The 26,406-nt window shown below is 31.6% G+C and overlaps 1 protein-coding gene across 2 annotated transcripts in view; it reads left to right on the top strand.

The window, feature by feature from the left end:
- Positions 1 to 25,583, top strand: part of LOC111697467 (lysyl oxidase homolog 2) — a 29,403-nt gene extending 3,820 nt beyond the window's left edge. Inside the window, exons 7-28 of one of the 2 annotated variants that reach the window (XM_023467491.1) lie at positions 2,291 to 2,455; positions 2,808 to 2,919; positions 3,942 to 4,052; positions 5,443 to 5,482; positions 5,727 to 5,817; positions 7,946 to 8,015; positions 8,671 to 8,711; positions 9,911 to 9,988; positions 10,856 to 11,019; positions 12,133 to 12,219; positions 14,274 to 14,351; positions 16,776 to 16,828; positions 17,181 to 17,228; positions 18,132 to 18,179; positions 18,714 to 18,757; positions 19,312 to 19,399; positions 19,974 to 20,051; positions 21,157 to 21,231; positions 22,728 to 22,806; positions 24,245 to 24,338; positions 24,523 to 24,581; positions 25,414 to 25,583. In XM_023467491.1, coding sequence (XP_023323259.1) covers positions 2,291 to 2,455; positions 2,808 to 2,919; positions 3,942 to 4,052; positions 5,443 to 5,482; positions 5,727 to 5,817; positions 7,946 to 8,015; positions 8,671 to 8,711; positions 9,911 to 9,988; positions 10,856 to 11,019; positions 12,133 to 12,219; positions 14,274 to 14,351; positions 16,776 to 16,828; positions 17,181 to 17,228; positions 18,132 to 18,179; positions 18,714 to 18,757; positions 19,312 to 19,399; positions 19,974 to 20,051; positions 21,157 to 21,231; positions 22,728 to 22,806; positions 24,245 to 24,338; positions 24,523 to 24,568 — 1,690 coding nt within the window. In that variant the 3' untranslated portion in view covers positions 24,569 to 24,581; positions 25,414 to 25,583. Of the gene's footprint in view, positions 1 to 2,290; positions 2,456 to 2,807; positions 2,920 to 3,941; positions 4,053 to 5,442; positions 5,483 to 5,726; positions 5,818 to 7,945; positions 8,016 to 8,670; positions 8,712 to 9,910; positions 9,989 to 10,855; positions 11,020 to 12,132; positions 12,220 to 14,273; positions 14,352 to 16,775; positions 16,829 to 17,180; positions 17,229 to 18,131; positions 18,180 to 18,713; positions 18,758 to 19,311; positions 19,400 to 19,973; positions 20,052 to 21,156; positions 21,232 to 22,727; positions 22,807 to 24,244; positions 24,339 to 24,522; positions 24,777 to 25,413 lie in introns of those variants that run through there. The other variant, XM_023467489.1, reaches the window with a different exon arrangement.
- Positions 25,584 to 26,406: the final 823 nt, after the last annotated feature.

A 26,406-nucleotide genomic window follows, 5' to 3' on the forward strand; every position in this document is an offset into this window, starting at 1 on the left:
CGAGGTACGAGGTACGAGGTACGAGGTACGAGGTACGAGGTACGAGGTACGAGGTAGGAGGTAGGAGCTAGGTAGGAGGTATTTACAAAAACCCCAACAAGATTGGGGATCGGGGTCTATCCATAACAAGAAAGTACAGTATTTAAAGTGCTTCTGATTAGTTAAAGTCAGTTTTGAAATCCTACATTATTTTCCTTTCCTGACTTCTGGATATAAATTGAAAAATAGATCACAAAGTAGTCGCATCAGCATTGGAGTGCCGCCCTTTTCAGAAAAAAAGGCCAAACTGTAGGAAAATGCAATTATGACCAGCTCATTTTCGAAATTAGAAAAACTTTGTTAGCCGTTAAAATTACATAATAAAAACACTGTTTTCCCCAGTCTTCTAATAGGTAAACCTTCTAAGTAGAAAAGTATATTTTTCCAAGAATCGTCTGAGAATGAAATTACGCCTAATTATAAAATGAAAAGATAATTTATTCTAATTTATTCATAAAGTTTTACAGTTTTCTAACAGCATTGAAAACATGGTTAGAAACTTTCCCGGAGCAAACAGAATTTTAAAAATTATTATTATACTATATATAGCGCTTACTAGTATTAAAGGGACTCTAAGCATAATTTGATGTGATCTTATTGTTTATATTTTTTATATGTTAGGTTCTCCTAGATTCTGGTGGGGGGTGGGGGGTGGGGGTTAATGTGTTATTTCCTCTGTACCTGGGATTCTAGTGGGTTAGGATAATTAGTTAAATGCAATTCATTTCAGAAATTACAATGGTATCTCTTAGCTTACACCTTGATGAGAGAAACAATGAGAGAGAATTCGTTTCAAAACGTATTCAATTCTGTCAGTTTATTTTGTTTGTTTCTGCTGCATACATCCGCAGGGTACTGTTATAGAAAAACGAACAGAAAGAAAATGCCATCGGTATGTTTTCCAGACGAAGGTTCAACGGTCTGGTATCGTTGTGAACTGTGCGACCCTTTAAATGGATGATCACTTGAAACTATATCAACATACCGTCCCTTCAAGAGAAAATTTTAATTTAGAGAATTTTCTGATTAAATAATAATAAACCAGTCAAAAGTTTGAGGCTGGTCGAAACTTTGAAAGTTAGATGTTTTCTTTTGTAAAATATTTTTCCTAATTTTATATACAGTAGTCCCCAAAATACAATGGAATACAAATTTATATTAAATATAGTTAAAAAGGTTGAAAAAACAAAAAGATCAGAAAATCAAGCTTTGTGGCGAAGACTCAATTCCTTTTACGAGAAAATCGAGGTTTTTTGTGAAAAAATGCCGAAAGCGTTTTGAGTTCATAATTTAAATAATAAAAGAAATAGAAGAAAATATTACAGGATTCATCATATCAATATGTTTAATAAATAATTTAATTATAAATAATGTACTAATCATAACAAGCTGTTGTTTTCTCCACCTTGATAAATAATACAGAGGTTCTTAGAAAAATTATTTTATATATTCTTTTAAGAATCATAATTACAAGAAAATTTCCAAATAATTAGATCAGCCAAAGGCGTCGCTTAACCTCGGAATCTTATTATCTTTAAAGTTTTCTCGTCGTCTTTACAGTCCATCCTTTATGGATAGCCCTGTATTTAGAGCATATATTGATGAAGCGATCATGGAAGTGGAACTACATATTTTTTATACGTGTTTATTTGGGTTATATTACACTTACACCAAAGAGTTCCTATACAGAATAACATATATTTCTTAAACATGATTTTAAAAATATGCCTGAAATAAAGACTGCAACGCTGTACTTTTTAATCTTTAGACGACATAAAGTCGGTTTCTTTAAAGTTTGAAATCTTTTTCTACAAAGCCGTGAATGAGAAGTATTTCAATTCCTAAAAAGGTTGAAATTTGTTCTCTCTTGGACAAAGTCGTAACTTTAAATCCAGAAGGAACCTCTTCTTTAATATTAAGAATGGGACAACAAAATTCTCCCGACCAAGAACTACTGAAGAAGTTTGCACAATAAAAAAATATATTACGAAAGGTTCGTGGCATATACAGTGATAAACAGAAAACCTCGCAATGCTTAAGTGTATTTCATGCAATTAGTTTTACTAGACATTCATTAAGTCACAATTAGACACTAATTAAGTGAAATGGGCCTGTTTACACATGTGGCCCATGCTCATTTCTCATTGGAAAATTTAAGGTCATAACTTGAGTTTAAAAGTCGTCTTCCAATTTCAGAGTTTTCTAGTTATCAAGTTATAGCAAAATCAAATTATTATCCTTTGTTATTTAGATTATATGGTAGAGTTCCATTCACATCTGGGGCTTATCCTGCTGCAATTCTTTTACCCTTTTCCACAACATCAACAATAACAAAAACAACAACTACAACTACAACTGCAACAACAACAACAACAACTACAACAACATCGACCACAACTACAGCTGTATCGCTTAGGTAAAATTTGATGGACGCTTCGCGCCTCGTTTCTAAGTATCAATAATTAATGTTTATTTTTACATGCAACCATTTTTTATTCGAACAATATGAAAATATCATTTGGGATATCGCAGATATTTTTCTGTTTATATTGGCGGATTTATATAAATATTCTATTTATAAAAGTTTTATGGAGGATTTGAAAATTTTGAACATTCTTAAACCTTCCCGTGGGTGATGTGAGGTCCCAATTTAACTATTTTTTGTTTTTTTTCAGTTTAGGCCTTATGACGTTTATTTAATTCAAACAAACAAACCATTAAACCAACTTTCAGAAAGACAAATAAATATAGTATTGTTCAATGTTTAGTCTTGTTTGGAATGATATTGGAGAAAACGATGATAATGATGAATATGATGATGGTGGTGTTCACGGTGGTCGTGGAGATGGTTTACAATTAGAAGATTATCATAACGACGAGGTAATATAACACAATTCATCGTACGCTATTTTACAACTTGAGGGTCACTTGAAATTACGTGTACAGTCCCTTTAATGAATTTCCTACTGGCAAGCCGACAAGCTGGTAAAATATGTTTCTATTATATCGAGAAAAAAAACAGCAAAGTTTTTACTTCTCAATTAAAACCTCCAACAGACCCTCTCTGACAGCTTGACAGGGTGTTACAATAAACATGAAAGTTGATATGCAACTTGAAGGTCGTCATTAATTTTTGAAATCGGTTGCGCCATAAATTCGTAAACCTTATTTTATAAGTGAATTGATAGAATTGATTATCACAAAATACCTGTCATTTGACAAATGCTTTATTGTTCTTTCAAAATTACCGGCGGAAATATGAAAAATTTCGCTAAGATTTGACAATTTTGATTTTATTGAATAAATTAAAATCTCTGGTTATTTCAACAGTACAAAAAAGGCAGGCCACAGTTTGAAAATGCCAGGATAAAGGAAATTTTGTTTATTTTTTCCAAAAATCAAATAATACATGCAAAAATGGGTTGTCAAAACACCTTCAAGTCGCCTGTCACCTGTTATGTTCGTGATACACTTAGTACTTTTAATTGTAAAGCCAACCCACAGTAATGAAAAGAATCAAAAGTAAAAAAAGAAAAAAACATCTTTCAAAGAATAAAAATCGGTGTTACGTACTTTACCAAAGGCATTTTCCCAAGGGCAACTTCCCAAGTGACAATTTCCTAAGTTGCAACTTCCCAAATGTGCAGTTTCCCAAGCGGCAACTTCCCAAATGACAATTTCCCGAGCGGCAACTTCCCAAATGTACATTTTCCCAAATGACAATTTCCCAAGTGGCAACTTCCCTATGTAGGAAAAACGGCATTTTCCCCATGAAGGAAAATGTACATCTGGGAAGTTGCCGCTTGGGAAAATACACATTTGGGAAGTTGCCACTTGGGAAAATACCCTTGGGAAAGTACCTAACATCAAAAAACCGGTTTATAATTAATTACATGATTCAGGATCAAAGTGAACAGGAACCTGAGAAATGCAATGGAGTAAATACAGAAGAATGTAAACCGTCTTTAAAGGACGGGACTCTTCGTCTTGTCGGGGGCAGGGACGAAACAGAGGTATGTGAACCGTCTTTAAAGGACGGGACTCTTCATCTTGTCGGGGGCATGGACGAAACAGACGTATGTGAACCGTCTTTAAAGGACGGGACTCTTCGTCTTGTCGGGGGCAGGGACGAAACAGAGGTATGTGAACCGTCTTTAAAGGACGGGACTCTTCATCTTGTCGGGGGCATGGACGAAACAGACGTATGTGAACCGTCTTTAAAGGACGGGACTCTTCGTCTTGTCGAAGGCAGGGACGAAACAGAGGTATGTGGACCGTCTTTAAACGACGGAACTAATTGCTTTGTCGGGGGACGGGAGGAAACAGAGGTGCATAAACAGCTTCAAGCAACGGAACTAATTGCTTTGTCAGGGGACAGGACAAAACATAGGTACTTAAACCGTTTCAAGCGACAGAACAAATCACCTTGTCGGGAGACGAGATATTTGATTGAATATTTAAACCTTGACAATGTTTTATATTATTAACTATCCTTACTATTGAAGGGTTAGCTTAACCTTGATAAGTGTAAAATTTTACACCTGATGTAATTTTGATTAAATGTTTAAATGATAACAACGAATTAAATTATTAATGAATTGATTAAATATTTAAATGTTGACGATGTTTTATATTTTAAAATATCCTTACTAGTAGGCTAGTAGCCGTAAGTAGATTAAATGGGGGTTCAAATGATCAGGAATAAAACAAGATTCAAGCTTCTGAAAATAATATCCGTTTGATTACAAAAATTAGTTGTTTACTGCACAATCACGAATTTTAGGCTTTTACTATTTTTGAAACGTGTTCACTGCACGAGGGGTTGTTTATGTTTTGTAGGAGCCAAGAAATGTTGGGTTTGGCCAGCGAAGAAAATTCTGGTCAATGACGACCTTACAACGGAGTAAATTAAGTTTATGGTTTACAAAAATGTTTCTTGTCCAGAACAGTCTTGAAACACTGACTCCAAATATAAAGCACACTGAAAGCTAAATATATTTAAGAATGTCACAGCTAGGAATTAAAAACCGTTTATAAAGATAAAGTGGCATTTAAACCAAAATCTTTTTTTTTTGAGTACCAGCTCCCTGAATACTAATGATGGAAATTGACTCTTTGACACAAGCACCATTAGTTTGCAAAGATACAATAACACAATCCTTTCCTTTTTAGCTTTATCAGCAATAAGTGTCTTAAGACTGTTCTTTAGTTTCCACTCTGGCTTATATTGATAAAATAATTTTGCGTCAGTTTTTGAAATCAGATATTTAGATTTCACAAAACATTTTCTTGTTTCACACACTAGCAAAATTGGAGTTGAGAAGGAAAATATTTAAAGATTAGCACACCCATCCTTATAGTTGTCCTTGTAAATAAAAATAATGAGTATTTGTTTATATTTAGGGCAATGTAGAGATTTACCATATGGGAATATGGGGATCAGGTATAAAATACACAATATTTTAAAAGAACTTTGTTCTACAGTTTTTAAAATAATCTTAAAAAGTTAGTTTTTGAAGTATAAAAATGTTGCAAAAGAACTTTTAAAGAATTTCGATATTTGAAAAAACAATTTTAAGTTTTCTTAAATTTTTAGATATTTTCTTATCATAAGTTGTTTTAAAACATAAAATTAAATATGAAAAATAATTAATTATTAATCAAAAATGTAATTATATATTTACCAGTGTGTGATGATGAGTGGGATAAAGATGAAGCAAACATAGTTTGTAAGAAGCTGGGGTTTCCTGGAGCCATTGCACCAACACATGGATCTAAGTAATTATAGATTTTATAAAAGGGACTGGTCACTGTCGCAGGGGCCGGTAACGTCGTGACTGTGTGTCCGTACCAAAAGAGTGTGTGTCTGTTAGGGTCACGGTAAGGAACTGCTATTAAATAACCTGATATTTGTAGTGTTGGTATGTAGTAAAGACCTACTCCATAACAAGTTATCAAAGCATATCTATCCAGGTAGTCAACAGGACACAACCCACCTGGCTCTAAATGCCACACAGGGACACAAGCATAGCTATCGAACAAGCTATTTATCCAGGCTCTAAATGCCACACAGGGATACAAGCGTAGCTATCAAAATCCAACTACTTATACAGTGCTCTAAATGCCACACTAGCCTAGCTATAACAAAAAGCTGTATATTGATCCCAAATGATGGGACGATTCAATGCTCTAAATGCCACACAAGGACGCAAGCCTAGCTATACAACAAGCTATATATCGATCCCAAATTAACAGAGACGATCTCTTTATAAAAACAGGGCTGCAGGTTTACTCTCAAGCACTAAGCAGTACAGAGTTACTCTATAAACTAAGCTTTATTCAATATCTTATGTCACAAGGTAAAATGAACAAAAGAATCAGTTTTGTCAATTACCATAATGTCAATTGGCCCAAATATGTACACTGGACAGTTAAGACCACTTTTTAAATTTTTAGTAATTTTGATTTGACATTTAAAAAAGAATTTTGTTTGCGTAATATACATTTTTTCGATGTATATATGCATAAATATTAAAAAGTTGTTTTTTAGAGAAATTGCTTTGAAACAAAAAGTTTGGGGTTTCCAATGAAAATCTGGGGGTCTACAATGAAATTATGGGGGGTCTCCAATGAGACGATCATACGGGTCTCTGACTACCCCCCCCCCCTCTCGCCTCCTTATTTTAATTTTTGAGACCAGACCGACTTCAAAGTATTTCACAGGAATTATTTATTTTTGAATATCTAAATAGACTTTAAGTTCATTTTACGAAAACATTAGATAACAATGATTGCCCCCCCCCCCCTCAGCCCTTTGTACTCTTCTTCAAAATACGTTTTCCGCTCTATATCTTATTTTGTTTACAAGTGAAAACTGGTTTCATACAACAATATGCAGTATCCAATTGCAGTACACAGTTCAGAAACAATATGACCGGAAAGTATGAAAATCTAACAAGTGTTCTCAACTAGGATGTACAGTACTGCATTGTGGTAAATTTAAGCCAGTTGACATTATGGTAATTTACAAAACTGATTCTTTGGAACATGAATTGACGTCGTTACAATTCCTATGATGTTATCTATATCATATGAGTAAGACCATCGTATTACGTTTTTATCGCACAGTTAAAGTTTAATGTAAATATTATAAGATTAGCGAGAGTAGATATAACGCAGTCAAACTATCTCCACATATGTTTATAGCGTAGTTCAAGTATATCACATGATTTAATCTAATCATACTACGTATTCTATTGAAACACGTTTTCAATGAATAATTGACATTATGTATAGGTCTGCAACATAAATTGTTATAATGTCTTATACAACGTACTGCAAGTTTACAGAATATTGTGTTTACACGATATTTGCTACAGGTATATAGAACACAGAAAGTTTATTTGCCCAATCTACATTGGAAACCTTTAAAAATATTTTCAAAGAAAATACGATAAATCAATTTATGTTTTTGGTTCGTGAATTGGTCAGTAATTCTTGAAATTAGATACCATTAAATAATTACTTTCTGTTCTGAAATGGATACATCCTATTTACTATATGGATATATTTTTTATAGATACATAATACTTATACATTACAATCGTACATACAGTTTTTATCTATATCTATTTATCTAAAACGTGAATTATTATAATATTATTTAGATATCCGGATACAGTCTATTATGCGCATGCATTTTATTTCTGTTTAGATATGCAGGATATACAATCTATCTTCAACATGGATATTGGATATGGTTTCTGTTTAAATATGGATATGTCTACTGGTTAAGTTATAGATACAGCTTATCACTGCATGGATATAAATGTTAAGATATGGATTGTTAAATGCTGTTCAGATATGGCTACATTCTATTCAATATATGGGTGTAATCATTGTTTAGATATGGATACAGTCTATCTACGACATGGATGGATAACATTTACTGCTATGGCACTGAGAGACATATAACGGTAAAATTGATTTAGATACTTTTAATTTAAATACGATGACACAAAATTGATGGCAAATCTTTTGGATCTTAAATCTGGTATTGCTTTAGCGCTCAATAATTGAACATTTATCACAGAATATTAATTTGAATTGTGGAACTACTCTTGGTGGATTTCTATATATACCACATGGAATTGACCTTAAAGGGTTAATAAGCGTAATATTAAATACCCCTCCATGGAAATATACCAATGCCCGATTCACAACGGTACCCTTGAAACCGTTCTCTTATCAATAATGTGGAAGATGTTGTTGTTGTTCTGGATTTAACTGTGTTTAATTCTTATAAAACCTTAATCCTTTCCTGCAGTAAAGATTATAAGTAGAAACCACAATTGCAAATAATCGGCCAAAAGTATAAAAAATATTGATATCTAATTCATATTTGATCAGCCATAAAGCTTTTAAGGGTGCTCTAATGAATCGGACATTGTCAACTTTGATTTGACGATCAATTAAAATTACGCTTACAGTTCAATAATATATCATGTTCAGAAGTTGTCAGCAATTCCAGTTTCCACTAAAAAGTTTTGCACTCTGAACTTAGGAATGGACTGAACGAGTTCTATTGATTTAAAAGGTCCCAACTCTAAAGAAAATTTTAAACATTTTTAGGATTGTAGACATGATGGTTGGGGTATTCATGATTGTGACAGGTAATTTTTCTTCTTCTTCTTCCGAATTCCGTAAGAAAAAGTAAATTAATCTTAATGAAAGATGTTAAGAACAGAATTTAAGTTTGAAGGTAGTGTGTCATGCAACATACATCCAAACTGTTTTGCTACAAATTCAGATTTTAAAAATCCCATATCTGTTCAACTCGATATTTTGTAGACCTTTGATATTTTAACTTATGAATTCTGTTAGATCAAATAATCTACGTTAGAAATATCAAAGGTTTACCCCATCAGGTTGCAAAGGTATAGCGATTCGAAAACTGGAGTTGTGATAGACTTTAAAGTGTGGGTCGACTTTAAAGTGTGGACCTGTGTCCGAATTTATTGTATTTAAGTCGCGTCTAAAATCCCCCCAAAACCGGTTTCAATTGAGCGCCGGCTTTAATCTTGAAAAATTTAATACAAATTTAAGTGGAACCAATAAAATTTGAGCCGCGGTTTAAATTTAAACCCCGACTCAAATTCTTTAAATTCGGCCTCAGGACATTTTGTACATTTTGTGACATTAAAACACTTTTTCTTAGCTTTAGTCTAAAAAACTTAATTGAAAAAAATTCTGAAAGATATCAATTTTGGAACTTGAAGTGCCAAACTATTTAAGCAGGTTTAAATTAGTAAATATAATATCAATATTGGAACTTGAAGTGACAAACTATAATTAAACAGGTTTAGATTAGTAAATATAATATCAATATTAGAACTTGAAGTGACAAACTAATTAAACAGGTTTAGATTATTAAATATAATATCAATATTGGAACTTGAAGTGACAAACTATTTAAACAGTTTTAGATCATTAAATAATTACAGGCGAAAGTTATAAAGATTATCAAGAAAAACATCAACATCAAGATAAGCTTAATCCTTAAACTGCTGTGAAAACCAATAAACTCTGGAATATGAAGACGACTTTCAAACTCAAGTTTAACTCTTGTGTGGTGAATAAGATCGATTTCAATTAATAAGTTATCTAATAAGTAACTAGGATAAGTATTTGCTTCGTAACAACATCAAATAAATATTGCTGATTGTCGTCTTACTATTCCAGAGTTTTCTGGCTCTCACTGTAGAGGATTCTGAAAACATAAAATCATATGAAAAATAATTTTTTGGTGATAATAAATATAAGTTCTAAAATATATAAAGTTTATATTTAATTAATTTCCTGTTTTATTTAGAACTGAATCTGCAGGAGTCAGGTGTAAACCTAACCCACCTCCTACAACAACAACAACAACAACTACACCTAGACCAAGGTAGAGCACTCTAGACTTCTGCCTCCCCCCCCCTCCCCACCCATATATTTAAAGCTAAAACCTCGTTCTACAAATGTTCCAAATGTTCTTAGAATGGTTTCAAAATTCTCACTTTGTTGGGTTAAATTTCAAAGCGAACAATTAGATTCCAGGCAAAGATGGGTTTCCTAGCTAGTATGTATATTGAATATAGAAGTGACTTTGAAAGCTGAACAGTAAATATATGTCTATAACAGTGTATTGTATTCTAGGTATCTAATGAGAAGTATAACGAAGGATATATCTTTACCAGTGTGTTGTATCCTAGGTATCCAATGAGAAGTAACATGAAGGATATATCTATAACAGTGTATTGTATCCTAGGTATCCAATGAGAAGTATAACGAAGGATATATCTTTACCAGTGTATTGTATCCTAGGTATCCAATGAGAAGTAAAATGAAGGATATATCTATACCAGTGTATTGTATCCTAGGTATCCAATGAGAAGTATATATAAGGATATAAATATAACGGTGTATTGTATCCTAGGTATCCAATGAGAAGTATATCGAAGGATATATTATTACCAGTGTATTGTATCCTAGGTATCCAATGAGAAGTATATCGAAGAATATATCTTTACCAGTGTATTGTATCCAAGGTATCCAATGAGAAGTGTAGAGAAGGATATATCTATACCAGTGTATTGTATCCTAGGTATCCAATGAGAAGTAAAACGCAGGATATATCTATACCAGTGTATTGTATCTTAGGTATCCAATGAGAAGTACAATGAAGGATATATCTATAACAATGCATTGTATCCTAGGTATCCAATAAGAAAAATAACGAAGGATATATCTATACCAGTGTATTGTATCCTAGGTACCCAATGAGAAGTATAGCGAAGGATATGTCCATACGACTGCTGGGTGGACGTGTTAAGGAAGAGGGGAGAATAGAACTACAGCTTGATGGAGGGGATTGGGGGGTGGTCTGTGGTGATGGCTGGGGGGTCAGGGAGGCAATGGTAGCCTGTAGGCAATTAGGTTAGTAATATTAACTTTTTTAAGGGAGTGCTGGAGAGTTTTCTCAACTAGCTGTTCTAAGGGTACTGAGATAAAATGAAAAAGAATTTGAACTAATTGTTGTTTGTTTAACTTCATCTAAATTGCATTGTCCGAACAAATGAAAAGTAGTTCAGCTATCCGTTGTTGATTCAACTTCTTTTCGCTATTCATTAATGTTGACCTATGTTTTATGTATTTTTAGGAGATTCTTAATTCTAAGGGATTTTTATATGTATAAAAACTTATATTAAAAAGTGTTTTATAACCAATGGTCCTGATTTATTGTAGTTCTTTTGAAATTGTTGATATTCTCTTAAAAATCCAGTGACATGTCCTTTTTTTATCCCCTTTTAAAAGCAATGACACATAAAAGAATGATTTGCTGGAAAGTAGGTAAACGGTTTTAAATAAAAATGCAAAAATACCAACTTTGAAAATGCAAATTTCTCTCTACATCATTGTGTGACAGGATGATTTTTTATCTCTTTTTCAATTGCGTTTTAAGTGTTTGATTGAAATTAGCAAAAACGGGGTATTTGCGCAGAAATGAAAGAGAGTATAGATTGGCTAATTCCGAATTAACGTCTCAAACCGAAGAGCGATAGGACCCATACAAGTCCACAGAGTTGCAGTATTTGACCCAGAAACCGTAGATTTAAAAACAATCCCTCAGATGTTATAAGTTATAATTGTCGAATTCCATTCGGGGCATTTCTATGTAAATAAAATATCTTAATATCTCAATAAATGTGTATCTATTCTGGTTTTTAATCCCCCCCCATGGCCACACTTCCAGGTGGTTGGGAGAAGACTTATACCGCAAGTGCAAAATGCATGTATATGAATATGTAGGTGTATATATATATATGTATATGTATATGTATATGTATATGTATATGTATATGTATATGTATATGTATATGTATATGTATATATATGTATATGTATATGTATATGTATATGTATATGTATATGTATATGTATATGTATATGTATATGTATATGTATATGTATATGTATATGTATATGTATATTTATATGTATATGTATATGTATTTGTATATGTATATGTATATGTATATGAATATCTAGGAATGGTCTACGCTGCCGCTGCCTTTTCTACAGATTTATTTGGTGGACAGAATACGACAAGAATTATAAGCGGGATTGCTTGTAAAGGTTAGTAAAAGTATAATTTTATAAACAACATTTTTTTATTGCGAGGGCCTAATATACTATAGTTTATGTTACTTACTATAATCATTTTAGCTTTTAATGAAACTTGACCGGCAAGCATTTTTTCTTACAACGTTGAACCATAATTATACAAAAAAAATTGGCAGATTGTAATGTTTGTCTTTGTGGGAATTTTTTTAAAATTTTCAAAAACCAAAAATGCAAAAATTTCCAGGTTGAATATTGCAATTTTAATGACTTGTTAAAACTTTGAGTACCCATATACCCGTTATCTTAAATTTTCTGAATATTAAACAAAAAATTAATATTAAATATTTAAAAACATTCTATAAAAGCAAAGCTTAGTAATCTGAGAAGCACTCTGAATTCCCCGCGATAAATACCTCTAGCTCTAGGCTGTTCTGTTAAATTGTCAGATCAAAGTTTCCTAATTAATTTTCCAATAAGAAGTTAGAGGAAAACAACAAACCCTTGTAATCTTGTTTCAACTTGACGAACAAAAAGTTGGAACGAAGAATTAAAAGATACAAAGAATCGTCTCCTTACTTCTTGTTCAACCTTCACATTAGCTTTTATAATCAGAGGAATGAAATCTCAAGAATTAAAGAATGGTTTTGCCACAAACTCAAACTATGAATTTAGTCAGCTTTTTACCATCATTGGAAATATAAAGGGATTGGAAATATAAAGGGATTGGAAATATAAAGAGATTGGAAATATAAAGGGATTGGAAATATAAAGGGATTGGAAATAAAAGAGGATTGGAAATATAAAGGGATTGGAAATATAAAGGGATTGGAATATAAAGGGATTGGAAATATAAAGGGATTGGAAATATAAGGGGATTGGAAATATAAAGGGATTGGAAATATAAAGGGATTGGAAATATAAGGGGATTGGAAATATAAAGAGATTGGAAATATAAAGGGACTGGAAATATAAAGGGATTGAAAATATAATGGGATTGGAAATATAAAGGGATTGGAAATATAAAGGGATTGGAAATATAAAGGGATTGGAATATAAAAGGATTGGAAATATAAAGGAATTGGAAATATAAGGGGATTGGAAATATAAAGGGATTGGAAATATAAAGGGATTGGAAATATAAAGGGATTGGAAATATAAAAGGATTGGAAATATAAGGGGATTGGAAATATAAGGGGATTGGAAATATAAGGGGATTGGAAATATAAGGGGATTGGAAATATACAGGGATTGGAAATATAAAGGGATTGGAAATATAAGGGGATTGGAAATATAAAGGAATTGGAAATATAAAGGGGTTGGAAATATAAAGGGATTGGAAATATAAAGGGATTGGAAATATAAAGGGATTGAAAAATTTAAGTATGTGACAAAAACTAAGTTTCTTGAATAGTGATAAGTACTTAAACTACTTAGACTAAGTTGAACTACAGTTTCCTTCATATTGAACTGGTGAACAAGAGAAGTGGTTCAAATTACTCTGCGTAGTTCATTTTTTTCTCGCCACATTTTTTAATATTTGAATCTTTTTCTTACCGTCTAATGCAAGCTCATCAACGTTTCTGAATAATTTTTAAATATTTCTCAATTTATCGATTTCTTGTTAATGGGATCATCTTTGTAAATTTAGGTGACATTTCATTTTACTAGGAGTGATCTTGATTCACAAAGGTACCATTTAAAACTATGTTGGATGTTGAAAAACAAAGTTTTTCCAGATTGTTTATTTCTCAAAATTTCCTCCATTTTTAAAAGAAGAATTGCACAAAGTACATAATAGAGAAACCACAATTGAATTTAATCGATTTCTAAAGAAATTAAGATAGATATTTGTATCAGAAAATGGTTTAAAAGGTACCATTGTAAATATTTTATTTAAATATATTGTAATATTTTAGTGATGGAGATATCTTTATTTTTCAGCCGTAGTTTCTGGAAAGCAATTTTAGAGATTTTAATGAACAACGAATTCTACTCCAGAGATACTCTGAGTTGTTGGTTTCTGGGTTTCTTGACTTGAAGAACGTGTATAATCCTTTTTTATTTAGGAAATGAGGATAGTTTGATGGAATGTGAACATGATCAGTTTGGAACAGTTTTCTGTCCAGGAGAAGGGGCAGAGATAGGGATACATTCATAATAATGTACTTTACATTCATAAATAATGTACTTTACATTCATAAATAATGTACTTTACATTCATAAATAATGTACTTTACANGCTACTGAGCAGAGGTTTATTGAGAGGTATAGAGTCTTCATTTATGAAATATTCTTAAATTCTTAAATAATGTACTTTACATTCATAAATAATGTACTTTACATTCATAAATAATGTACTTTACATTCATAAATAATGTACTTTACATTCTTAAATAATGTACTATACATTCATGTACACTGTACAGAATACTTTACTTTTGTAAAGGTGTACTCACATGCATAGTGTACTCATCTAACCCATTTTGAATGAAATTGTTCGTCATATATTTTGAAATACGCAATTTTTAAACTATAGTAACAGCTCACCGCGCACTGAGACCCGGAACAATTAAACAAACTTTTAGTTATAATTTCACTATAGTTTCATTAGAAGTAAATATTTCCATTTACTGATAGCGCCGATACAAGGATTCATAACTCTGATTGGATAATGAGATAGATAGAAAGATAGATGTTAACGCCATACTATTTCTATTGGTTCAGAATAGACAACAAACACATGACTGAACCCTGATTGGATTAGGCGCTAATGGACTCGGCATACAAGAGTGATTTGCATCGTATTTTTGCCTTGAACATAAAGCTTTGGACATCCTGGATCTCAAGAAATTTTAGAGTGGTAAAATGGACTTAGTTTCGATAATAATACGCAATATTTATTATGATAAGTATTCTGAGAAACTATCCCTTTACATTGTCATGTTTAGATGGACACATGATAGTTTATATATTGTTGGTACTCATGTACACAAGAGGTATTGAGACTAAAGCAAAGTGTACGTAAGATTGAAATCTCATATATTTTTTATCATATCTCCTCTTATTGAAGAGCTATTGAGAGATATAGCACGCCAAACTAAAGCAAAGTGTACGTAAGATTGAAATCTCATATGTTTTTTATCATACCTCCTCTTATTGAAGGCGTATTGAGAAATATAGCACGCCAAACTAAAGCAAAGTGTACGTAAGATTGAAATCTCATATGTTTTTTATCATACCTCCTTTTATCGAAGAGCTATTGAGAGATATAGCACGCAGAACTAAAGCAAAGTCCATGTAAGAAAAAAATTTCATATGTTTTTATCATACCTCCTTTTATTGAAGAGCTATTGAGAAATATAGCACGCCAAACTAAAGCAAAGTGTACGTAAGATTGAATTCTCATATGTTTTTTATCATATCTCCTCTTATTGAAGGCGTATTGAGAGATATAGCACGCCAAACTAAAGCAAAGTGTACGAAAGAAAAAAATCTCATATGTTTTTTATCATACCGCATTTTATTCAAGAGCTATTGAGAAGACAAAAATGTTTTGAATTAATAATATGTAACCGATAAAGTAAGCTTTTTTACACTTTTTTTAACACAATCAGGACTAGGGGAGCAACGGAGTCCCAAAGCCGTAACAGCAAATTGACTTAAATTTGACCTTCTCCTGCTGTATAGTTTGCAGTTATCGAGTCTATTAAGAGGTATAGAGTCTACATTTATTAAATCTCATGTCTATAGTTTATTTAATGCCACTGAGCAGAGGTTTATTGAGAGGTATAGAGTCTACATTAATTAAATATTCTTGTTTATAGTTTATTTAATGGTACTGTATAGAAGTCTATTGAGAGTATATAGAGTCTACATTTATTAAATAGTTTATTTAATGCCACTGTATAGAAGTCTATTGAGAGGAATAGAGTCTACATTTATTAAATATTCTTGTCTATAGTTTATTTAATGGTACTGTACAGAAGTCTATTAAATAAACTATAGACAAGAATATTTATTAGATATTCTTGTCTATAGTTTGTTTAATGGTACTGTATAGGAGTCTATTAAGAGGTATAGAGTCTTCATTTATTAAATCTCATGTCTACAGTTTATTTAATGCCACTGTGCAGAGGTTTATTGAGAGGTATAGAGTCTACATTTATTATATTAAATATTCTTGTCTACAGTTTTTTATTGGTACTGCATAGAAGTCTATTGAGAGGTATAGAGCCTACTTTAGTTAAATATTCTTGTCCTGTAGCAACATGTTTAAACTTCTTTTTATACTGTATAAAGAGAATAAAAGTAGTTAGAGGATGAGTTTCAAAAGACATACTTAGACAAAAAGTACATTTAGAGATTTAGGTGGTACAAGCAACTTGAGAATAAAATCGAAATACATAAGGATCCTTCGAAAGGTGTGTGGGGTTAAAATCATTAAAAATCGCCAAAAATCAAAAATTGGGCAAAAAATTAATCGTTAAAAAATAGCTGAAATAGACAAACGTTTGTACACGTCTTAAGTTTAATTCAATGTAACTACATACATGAATGTAACTGTACAGCTGGTGTGGCATGCACAGAAACACAGGCAGATTTAGAACCCGATCTATACCAGGTAAATGGAGATCAGTTTCTTAAATTAAATTAATATATTTAATTGTTCAGCTGATGTTTTCAATATTGAGTACAGTCCCTTTAATTATATTAATATATTTGTTTGTTCAGCTGATGTCCTCAATATTAAGTACATTCCCTTTAATTAAATTAATATATTTGTTTGTTCAGCTGATGTCCTCAATATTGAGATCAGTCCCTTTAATTAAATTAATATATTTGTTTGTTCAGCTGATGTCCACAATATTAAGTACATTCCCTTTCATTAAATTAATATATTTGTTTGTTCAGCTGATGTCCTCAATATTGAGTACAGTCCCTTTAATTAAATTAATATATATTTGTTTGTTCAGCTGATGTCCTCAACTCATCTTGAAGATAAACAAATGTTTCTGCTTCAGGTATAATCTATGCAATAGCTTTACAATGTGTAGATACAGGGTGTCCCACTAAACATGCAGATACAGGGTGTCCCACTAAACATGCAGATATAGGGTGTCCCACTAAACATGCAGATACAGGGTGCCACACTAAACATGCAGATACAGGGTGTCCCATTAAACATGCAGATACAGGGTGTCCCACAAAACATGCAGATATAGGGTGTCCCACTAAACATGTAGATACAGGGTGTCCCACTAAACATGCAGATACATGGTGTTCCAGTAAACATGCGGATACATGGTGTCCCAATAAACATACAGATACAAGGTGTCCCACTAAACATGCAGATACAGTGTGTTCCAGTAAACATGCAGTTACTGGGTGTCCAAATAAACGTGCAGTTACTAGGTGTCCCAGTAAACATGAAGTTACAGGATGTTTCAGTAAACGTGCAGTTCCAGGGTGTCCCACTAAACATGCAGTCACAGGGTGTCCCAGAAAACATGGAAATACAGGGTCTCAATAAAAATGCAGATACAGGTTATCCCTTTGTAACATGCAGTTACAGGGTGTTTTAGCAAACGTGCAGTTCCAGGGTGTCCCACTAAACATGCAGTTACAGGGTGTTTCAGTAAACGTGCAGTTCCAGGGTGTCCCGCTAAACATGCAGTCACAGGGTGTCCCAGAAAACATGCATATATAGGTTATTCCTCTATAACATGCAGTTACAGAGTGTTTCAGTAAATATACAGTTACAAGGTGTTCCTGTAAACATGCAGTTACAGGATGGGCCAATAAACATGCAGTTACAGGGTGTCCCTCTAAACATGCAAATACATCATTTCTATAAACTATGATTTTAATTGCAATACTAATTTGTTCATAACAACAACAATAATAATAATAAATAATATATTTAGTGCGCTATGGAAGAGAACTGTTTAGCGAGGGAAGCCTACATTGAACAAGTAGGATCATTTATTTACATCTAAAAAGGACTGTGCATTTAACTAGATTTGCAGGTGGACTGCAGTAGAATTGCAAAACGATTGCAATGTTGCATTGCAGTTAGATTGATGTTGGATTGCAGTTGGATTATCGTTAGATTGCAGTTGGATTGCAGTTGGATTAAATTTGCTTGCAGTTATATATAGCATTAGAATTGCAATGTTGCATTGCAGTTGGATTGCAGTTGGATTAAAGTTGGATTAAAGTTGGATTAAAGTTTGATTAAAGTTGGATTAAAGTTGGATTAAAGTTTTATTAAAGTTGGATTAAAGTTGGATTAAAGTTGGATTAAAGTTGGATTAAAGTTGGATTAAAGTTGGATTAATGTTGGATTAAAGTTGGATTAAAGTTGGATTAAAGTTGGATTAAAGTTGGATCAAAGTTGGATTAAAGTTGGATTAAAGTTGGATTAAAGTTTGATTAAAGTTGGATTAAAGTTGGATTAAAGTTGGATTAAAGTTGGATTAAAAATTCAGTTTTTTGTTTCATTTTAGGCAACAAATCCTCACTGGCAGATGTTAACAAGACGTCTTTTAAGGTTAGTTTTATCAAGGGTTAGACTGAACCCTATTCAAATTCGGATTTGATAGTTACTAATTGTACATCTATATTTTGAGGAGTAAATAGTTCAAAACGCTTAATACCTAAGAGAGTTGAATCAATGTAAATTCACTTACTTTCACTTTTACCCTTAAATCGTAAATAATTTAACTAGATTTAAAACTGATCCTTTAAATATTAAAATATATGAATTCCGCAAAAAAAAATTAGAATAAGAGAAATATGAATAAGTTACGAATTAAAAAATACTCGACCTAATTTGATGTTCTATAGAAAATTCAATTTCATTTCACTGTTTTCTGGTTATATGTCAACTACTGATTTTTCAACCAACAAAATCACATTTTTTCAATTAAGAAAGATGAATGGTAAGAAATTTTTGTTCCCTAATATTCGAATAAGAAAATGAATTATTACATGTATTTAATTGGTTAAACCAATTTTAAGTCAGGGTAATGTTTTTTAATTAGTTTTTAACCTCTTTTCAAAGATAACACCGTTTAGAATTAACTTTTTTAATGATATTTTTAGATTCACAGCAGCTATAGGGAATATAGGTTCAGCAGATTTTCGGCCTTTTATTCCTAAGACTGCCTGGAATTGGCATGCATGTCATCAGGTATACCCTAGGCTAGAATTTCAAGGTGCTTCGCGCCCATCTCCATTTTAGTTTACAGTCCCTTTGAGGGATTATATTCTGCTTTAAAGCAGAGTAAATGTGTCATACGAACAGCTGGCTGTTAAGTTGTCCCGTTGATAAATTATATAAAAACTGCTCTGCGAAGTTTCGTAAAAAAATTCGCGCATTTTCATCTTTAAAGTCAATAATGGTAGATACTGTAAACTTACTATATCGGAAAATAAAAAAATGTAATTCAATCACGGGGTCCCTCGATCAATTTTGCATTCCTCACTACGCTAGTGATGTTTTGTAGACAATTTATGTCTGAAAATGTCGTAAAATAGTTTTTTAAACTAGAATTGTGACAATTTTCAGTGAAAGGGGTATTATTTGATCTAGTCAGTTACTCTCATTAGAAGAAATAATTCAGAAAAAGATTCACAGAAAAAAACCTTTTGATGGTAACAAAACAAGAAGCAAATAAAATTGCACTAAACCTAGCTTTCTTTAAGGTTTCGGAATATATCAAATTTCTTTTTTGTTGTTAAATGTGATAATTCTATATGTTTAGCATTACCATTCGATGGAGACTTTCGCCCACTTTCAGATTTTTGATTTCCAGGGTAATAGAGCTGCAGAGGGACATAAGGTAGGTTTGAAAGGATTTATTTCTCTACTTAAAGGGACTGTATGCGTAATTTCAAGTGAGCCTCCATGCTTGAGTTACAATGGTACTCTACAAAGCCTTTTCTGATCAATTATGAATTAGATATCAATGTTGTTGGTTCTTTGAACTGTTCATTTTCATTTGCAGTTTCTCTGCATGAGAAAATGACTTGCGGCAAATGGAGAAACTCGTAGAAATAAACACTTTCTGATCAACATTATTTAACAGATTAAGATTTCAAGGGTACCGTTGTAAATTGAGCATTGCCTTCTTTGCATGAAGGGTCACTTGCAAGTACGCATACAGTCCCTTTAGTGGGGTTGTCTCTCTACTCAAGGAACTGTAAGCGTAGGTTTAAGTAGTCCTTAATGCAAATATGGCAATACTTGCCCTTAAAACCTCTGTCTGATCAATAATGTGGAGAATAACGTTGTTTTCCTTGGTTTAAAAGTTTAAATTCTGATAATTGTCCTTAATGCAAATATGGCAATACTTGCCCTTAAAACCTCTGTCTGATCAATAATGTGGAGAATAACGTTGTTTTCCTTGGTTTAAAAGTTTTAATTCCATAAAACCTAAATAATTCAATAAAACCTAATTTTTTTTTAATTAGAAATTAGAAATTGATTAATTTTCTTGCAAGTTAAACTTAATCCTTCCATTGAAAATTTCAAGGGCTGAAGAAAACAATAGTTTTGATGCGTTGAATTTCAAGCTTTATGAAAAATCAATTAACAAAAAGAAAATATAATTTTATAAGGAATTGAGTTTTTGTCACAAACTCAAACTTTCTAATCCCTAAATCTTTTCAATCTGATGGGCTAAACTTTGACATTTCAAACTTAGATTATTTGATATAACAGAATTCATTGTTTGGAAAAGGCCTATAAAATTGGGTTGCTCAGATATAGGGATTATCGATATGCCAAAGACTTATTTCCTTCAATTTTATATTTTGGTAATTGAAACATTAACTAATTTCTGGATATTATAATTTTCTTAAGTCAATACTTATAAGTTTAACGATGAAACGTTTAAAAGCTTGAAAATTGAAAAATTTATTAATATAAAAAATGAATATTTTTAGGCCTCATTTTGTTTGGAGGATAACGACTGCGTGGGGGTGGATCCCCATTTTGATTGTGAAAATTACGGAGATCAGGTTTAAAAAATTATTTTTTGTCGTCTGCCATCTGTATCATTATCCATTAACCACCAAAAACCAAAGAATTTTCTAAAACCGTCACCATATGTTTTGGGACAACTTTTACGAAAAAAAGACTTAAAATATTTTGTTTTCATCTTCTTTTAGTTTTAAAATTTTAAACTACATACACTTAGATTTTAAAGTTTTAAATTATTTCAAGAAATTAAATATTAATTTAAAGCAATTGTAACATTATTTTATGGTAAAAATTTGAACACTTACCTCAACCTCTAAATCTTGTCTTTATCTCTGCAACCTAAAGTAAAAATGAATTCAAAATATTCAGTTCTTTTTCACTTAAAACAGAAACTTAAATATTTGAATTTTGAAAATGTGGTCTGTTCCGATAACCGTTAAAAATCAAAAACAATTTTATTATTTTTCTCAAAAATTATAACTTGTATTTTTCCCTTTTTTAGCTTTTTTCCTGCTACTTGTACTTTTCATACTTTCCCTGGCCGGAAATTCAAATTACTCTCTGATTTTAGTTTTAAAGTTTTAAACGAGAATTGAAGTTTCAAGTTCTTAGTGGGTTTAGTTAGAGCCTTAAAGGATGTAATTTATATTTTTAATTTTTAACTTTTTATATATTGCTACCTTTCTCCACTTTACTCTTAAAATCTGTTCGGTTCAGAACAGTACCATTTAAATCTTATAAGATATACTATATTGGAATTTTAGGGCGCATCGCGCCCATCTTCTATTTCAATTGTTAACAAACAAAAAATTTCACGGATTTTATAAAAAATATTTTGTGGATTTTCAAAATTTTTAAAAATCAAATTTTGTTAGAGGCAAATTTTTGAAAATTCGATCTTCCACAAACCTTTGCTGGTGTCATACGAGGTCCCTATCGGTTCAGCCGTTTTAGTAACGACTTAAGATGAGGAATATATCGCCGTAGTGTTTTTATGTTAACAAAGAAAAATGCTCTAAATGTCCTTTTTTGCCTTTGCAAATGTATAAATCTTAAAAAATTTAGAAAAAACCGCAATAGAAAATAATAAATTATCAGATTCATAAATTGATTTCATCCTAACTTTTTGCATTGAGAAAGGCCGGTTGAAAGGCCGGGTATCATAATGATATGAACCCTAAATTACAGGGTCAAATATAATTATGTTTACAGTCACATTCAGATAAAAAATTTTTTGGAGAAACTTTTTAATGATATTAAAATGATGAAATTTTAATCGTCATTTATCCAAAAATAAGAATGATAAGAATATATACTAATCTTGTTAATACCATATAATTTATAAATTGATTATTTACGTTAAAAGTTTGAAATATTGTTTGAGAAATGTTTTCAAATTGTATTCACATTATGTAAACTTGATAATATTATCATTAAGAAATAATAATTTTTTCATATTAATTATTAATAATACTTTTAATGATAATGATATTTATTCTAGTAATTATTATTATTATTTTTATTATAATTTCAGGGTATAACCCCCGGATGTAAGGATATCTATTATTACAATATAGACTGTCAATGGATAGATGTTACAGACCTACCATTAGGTAAATAAAAACTGGAACTGAAACTGTAAATACCAATCTGAAGGTGCTTCGACATAACCAACCCAAGTTTTGTTTCCTAGCCGTAGCGCTCAGAATACCTAACCGTGTTCATAATATAAATGTGAAAATAAATAATAGAGCAAATCTTGCGAAGCAAAAATAACACTTGTTCTATTGTATATTGTGACTTCCCTCTGGAGTAGAACGAATCCCAGCCATTTCCATGCTGGTCTGCCATAAAATATATCTTAAAAACAGTAAAAAACACTTTAAAGAATCTTTAATTGGAATATCATTTGAAAAGTAAAAATACATAAACCACTGCATCATTGGTACGACTTTGTGACCTCGTAACTCCACTAGTTTTGATTTTACGGACAAGCATGAGAGAAGCAAATATTCATTCGACTACATATAATGACACGCACCTCTGACCCTTTAGTAAAAGTAAATTTAACCTAAAGTCTGACCGCGTCAACCTTGTTGCACCGGCTAGTCCTATTAAGTGTCTGCTTTATTTACCCAATGTCCCGGCGATACGGTACAAACTGGGACCGGAAAGGTTAACCCGACTCGGAAATTCAAATGTACTACGCTACGGCTGCCGGTGATGAATTCAAAACATTTTTGTTAATCTTATAAACTCCTCTTAAAGCATTGATCTAACGTTCAGTTTACTTTAGTTTAATGTAGAACAGTGCAATTTTATGTTTTATTTATTTTATTCTTGAGTGTGAAAGATAAGTAGTAGAGTGTATTTTATACTGAAAATTAAATGTTTTTGTGACACTTTGGTTCCCCGCAATATATATAAAGTTATTTATGAACATTGTTTCAGAGATGTTTTTATTTTCGATTTAGAAGTTTATTTAAGAGATTATTTTCTTTTAAGATAACATAGATCACAGAAAAAGAGATAGTTTTATTAAGAACAAAGTGATTAATTGCTTTTGGCATCAATGTTAGAACAGAGAAGTTATTTCCGTTTAGAAGAGAGTTAGTTTGTTTAACCCTAAACCGATGGGAGGGGGGGGGGTAGCTCTATATGCAATAAATCAAAAAGTAATTGAGCTTTAAAGCTCAAACTTTCTGACTTTCCAAGCCCCTCACTTAAGACAAAAAGCTGGACTTTTATACCTACTGCCTGAATCCTGAGGCATATATCCAATCGTTGTATTTGCAATTTTTGGAAAATAAATTTGCATAGATTTTTGCACAGACGCCTATAATGGAATTTTCACATTTTTAGTTTTCCTCAAATAGACAATACACAGATTGGATTTTAAAATTTTGTAAATATGTTTGCATCTTATAATTTGCTGGGCTTTTCAGAAATGTATAATTTGTCACATTTCCTAAATTTCAGTTTTTGCACATTATTTGCTGGACTGAATTTCGCAATGAAAATTTCTATTATCTAATTGGTTTTAAATTGTAGGAACGTATGTTTTCAAAATGGCGATCAACCCTGATTATAAAGTTCCGGAGACGACATTTGAGAACAATGCCGCAATCTGTACACTTTACTACAGGAAAAATTCAACTCAATCAATCAATCAGCACAATTTTTAAAAGTCAGATTAATAATATTACCAATGTTATTGCAAAGAAACAAAGAAGCAATTTGCATACAAGAGGAAATTTTATATTAAAGAGATCTTTTTTTACATAAATGTATCTTTATTTTTTAAGTATTATAAGTTGAATTTGTTTTAGTCAAATGAGCGCAGTAATCAACAATTGTACTTTCACTAGACCTTGAATTGCTGTTTTATGTACAGTCCTCTATTCTTTTATTGCAATATTAACCCTATTTCTGTTGGGAGGGGGAGGGGGGATGGGGAGGGGAGCGATTTAACCATTACCTTCATGTCCCCCATCTTAGATTGAATCCAGAGATAAGATTTTAAAAGCTTAAACCCGACTAAAGCCCAAACTCGGGCTTAGATAGAACCCAAGTCAGGATTGGTTCTGATTCGACCAATGAGAGACTGTTTTGCAAGCTTTCTCTCTGTAGCAGACAGAATGCCGTCTGATCAGCTGTGACAAGGAGAAGTAAATTTCGATAATTCAAACTTTATCTAGATACATTATTTACATAGTATTTTTATTTTATATAATTAATAAAATTTGACGCTACAAATAATTCCCGAGATTTTAAATGTACAAATATAAAAGATTTACGAAATTTACAATCATCAGCTGCTGAAGACTCGAGCCTTAAAAAGAGTAAAACCCAAGAGGGTCGATTCTTACTAAACTCAAGGCCATCCAAAACCCGGGTCTTGACTTGAGCTTTACTTGGGTCTGAGCAGACGCAAAGACCGGGTTTTAGTTGGGTTTAAGCTTTTAAAATCTCATCTCAGGACATTAACACTGAATCTTTTGGAATTCCCAAAATAAAATTTAAAATTTAAAATTAAACCCCGATTTGGGATTTTGGCTTTTTAGTATTTTAAAGCCTTTTTCAGCTGCATGGCAAAAGATTATTTTCATAAAAAATATATTCAGTTTACACATTTTATGCACAAGATTTAGAGGGGGTAGGATTTGAAGTACTCCAGCAAGCATGGATAGGGTTTATATTATTAGAGCTTATATTTACAGGGTGAACTAGAAAACTCATGATTAAGAAGACGACATTTAAGTAATAATGAAGTGCATTTAATGTGTTTACAGAGCTACCAGCTGTAGCAGTAGCCTGAAAATCAACTTATTGACTGAAATAGTCCTGATTGCACTGCACAATTGCTGTGTCTCATATTAATTGGACTATTTAAAGTCAAAAATTGAGATTTGAAATCGTCTTTCTATTCCAGAATTTTTTGGTTATCTCTGTGTTTTAAATTTTTCTTTGCTGTTACATTAGATCAATTTTATCTAAAATATTATTTATTTTAATTTATTTTAATTATTACGTTAAAATTTTCAATGAAAATTTTTTCTGTACTTACTTTGTTTGTCTTGTTTTATTTTGTTTTCTTTCATGTATGTAACAAAATACTCATAATCAAAAAAATGGTTTTGAAATAGCACAAAACATATTGCATATAAAATTAAATGTCAAAATTACGATTCTATGTGATCTATATTCACATTCTCATAAAGAAAAATAATGGATATAAAAAGTGTTACATAATGTCTTTCTAAACTTATTGTAAAAACGGAAATGAATAGAGAAAATAAATAAAATTATTTAATTGATAATTATAATTTAACCCTATCAACACAAAGGTATATAAAGCAGTCCAAAGTCTGGTTGGTAAAAAATCAAAGGAATTGAGTCTTTGCCACAAACTGTGATTTTCTAATCTCTATATCTTTGAACCCAAATGTTGCAGACCTTAGATATTTCAAACTATGAATTCGGTTGGATCAAATAATCTGAGTTTGAAATATCAAAGGTTAACAACATCGAGTTCTAAAGATATTGAGGTTTTAATATTTGATTTTGTTCCAAAGACTCAATTCCTTTATTAAACTATGTGTCCTAAATTGACACACACTAAAATAAGCTGTTTAAAAATGGGTTTGCCCCACAGTTTACTTCAGAAAAAAGAATTAATGACTAAATATCTATTTTCTGTTTAACCCGGAAAA

The sequence above is a fragment of the Eurytemora carolleeae genome, unplaced genomic scaffold (genome assembly GCF_000591075.1).
Source record: "Eurytemora carolleeae unplaced genomic scaffold, Eaff_2.0 scaffold45, whole genome shotgun sequence".
NCBI lineage: Eukaryota > Metazoa > Arthropoda > Copepoda > Calanoida > Temoridae > Eurytemora > Eurytemora carolleeae.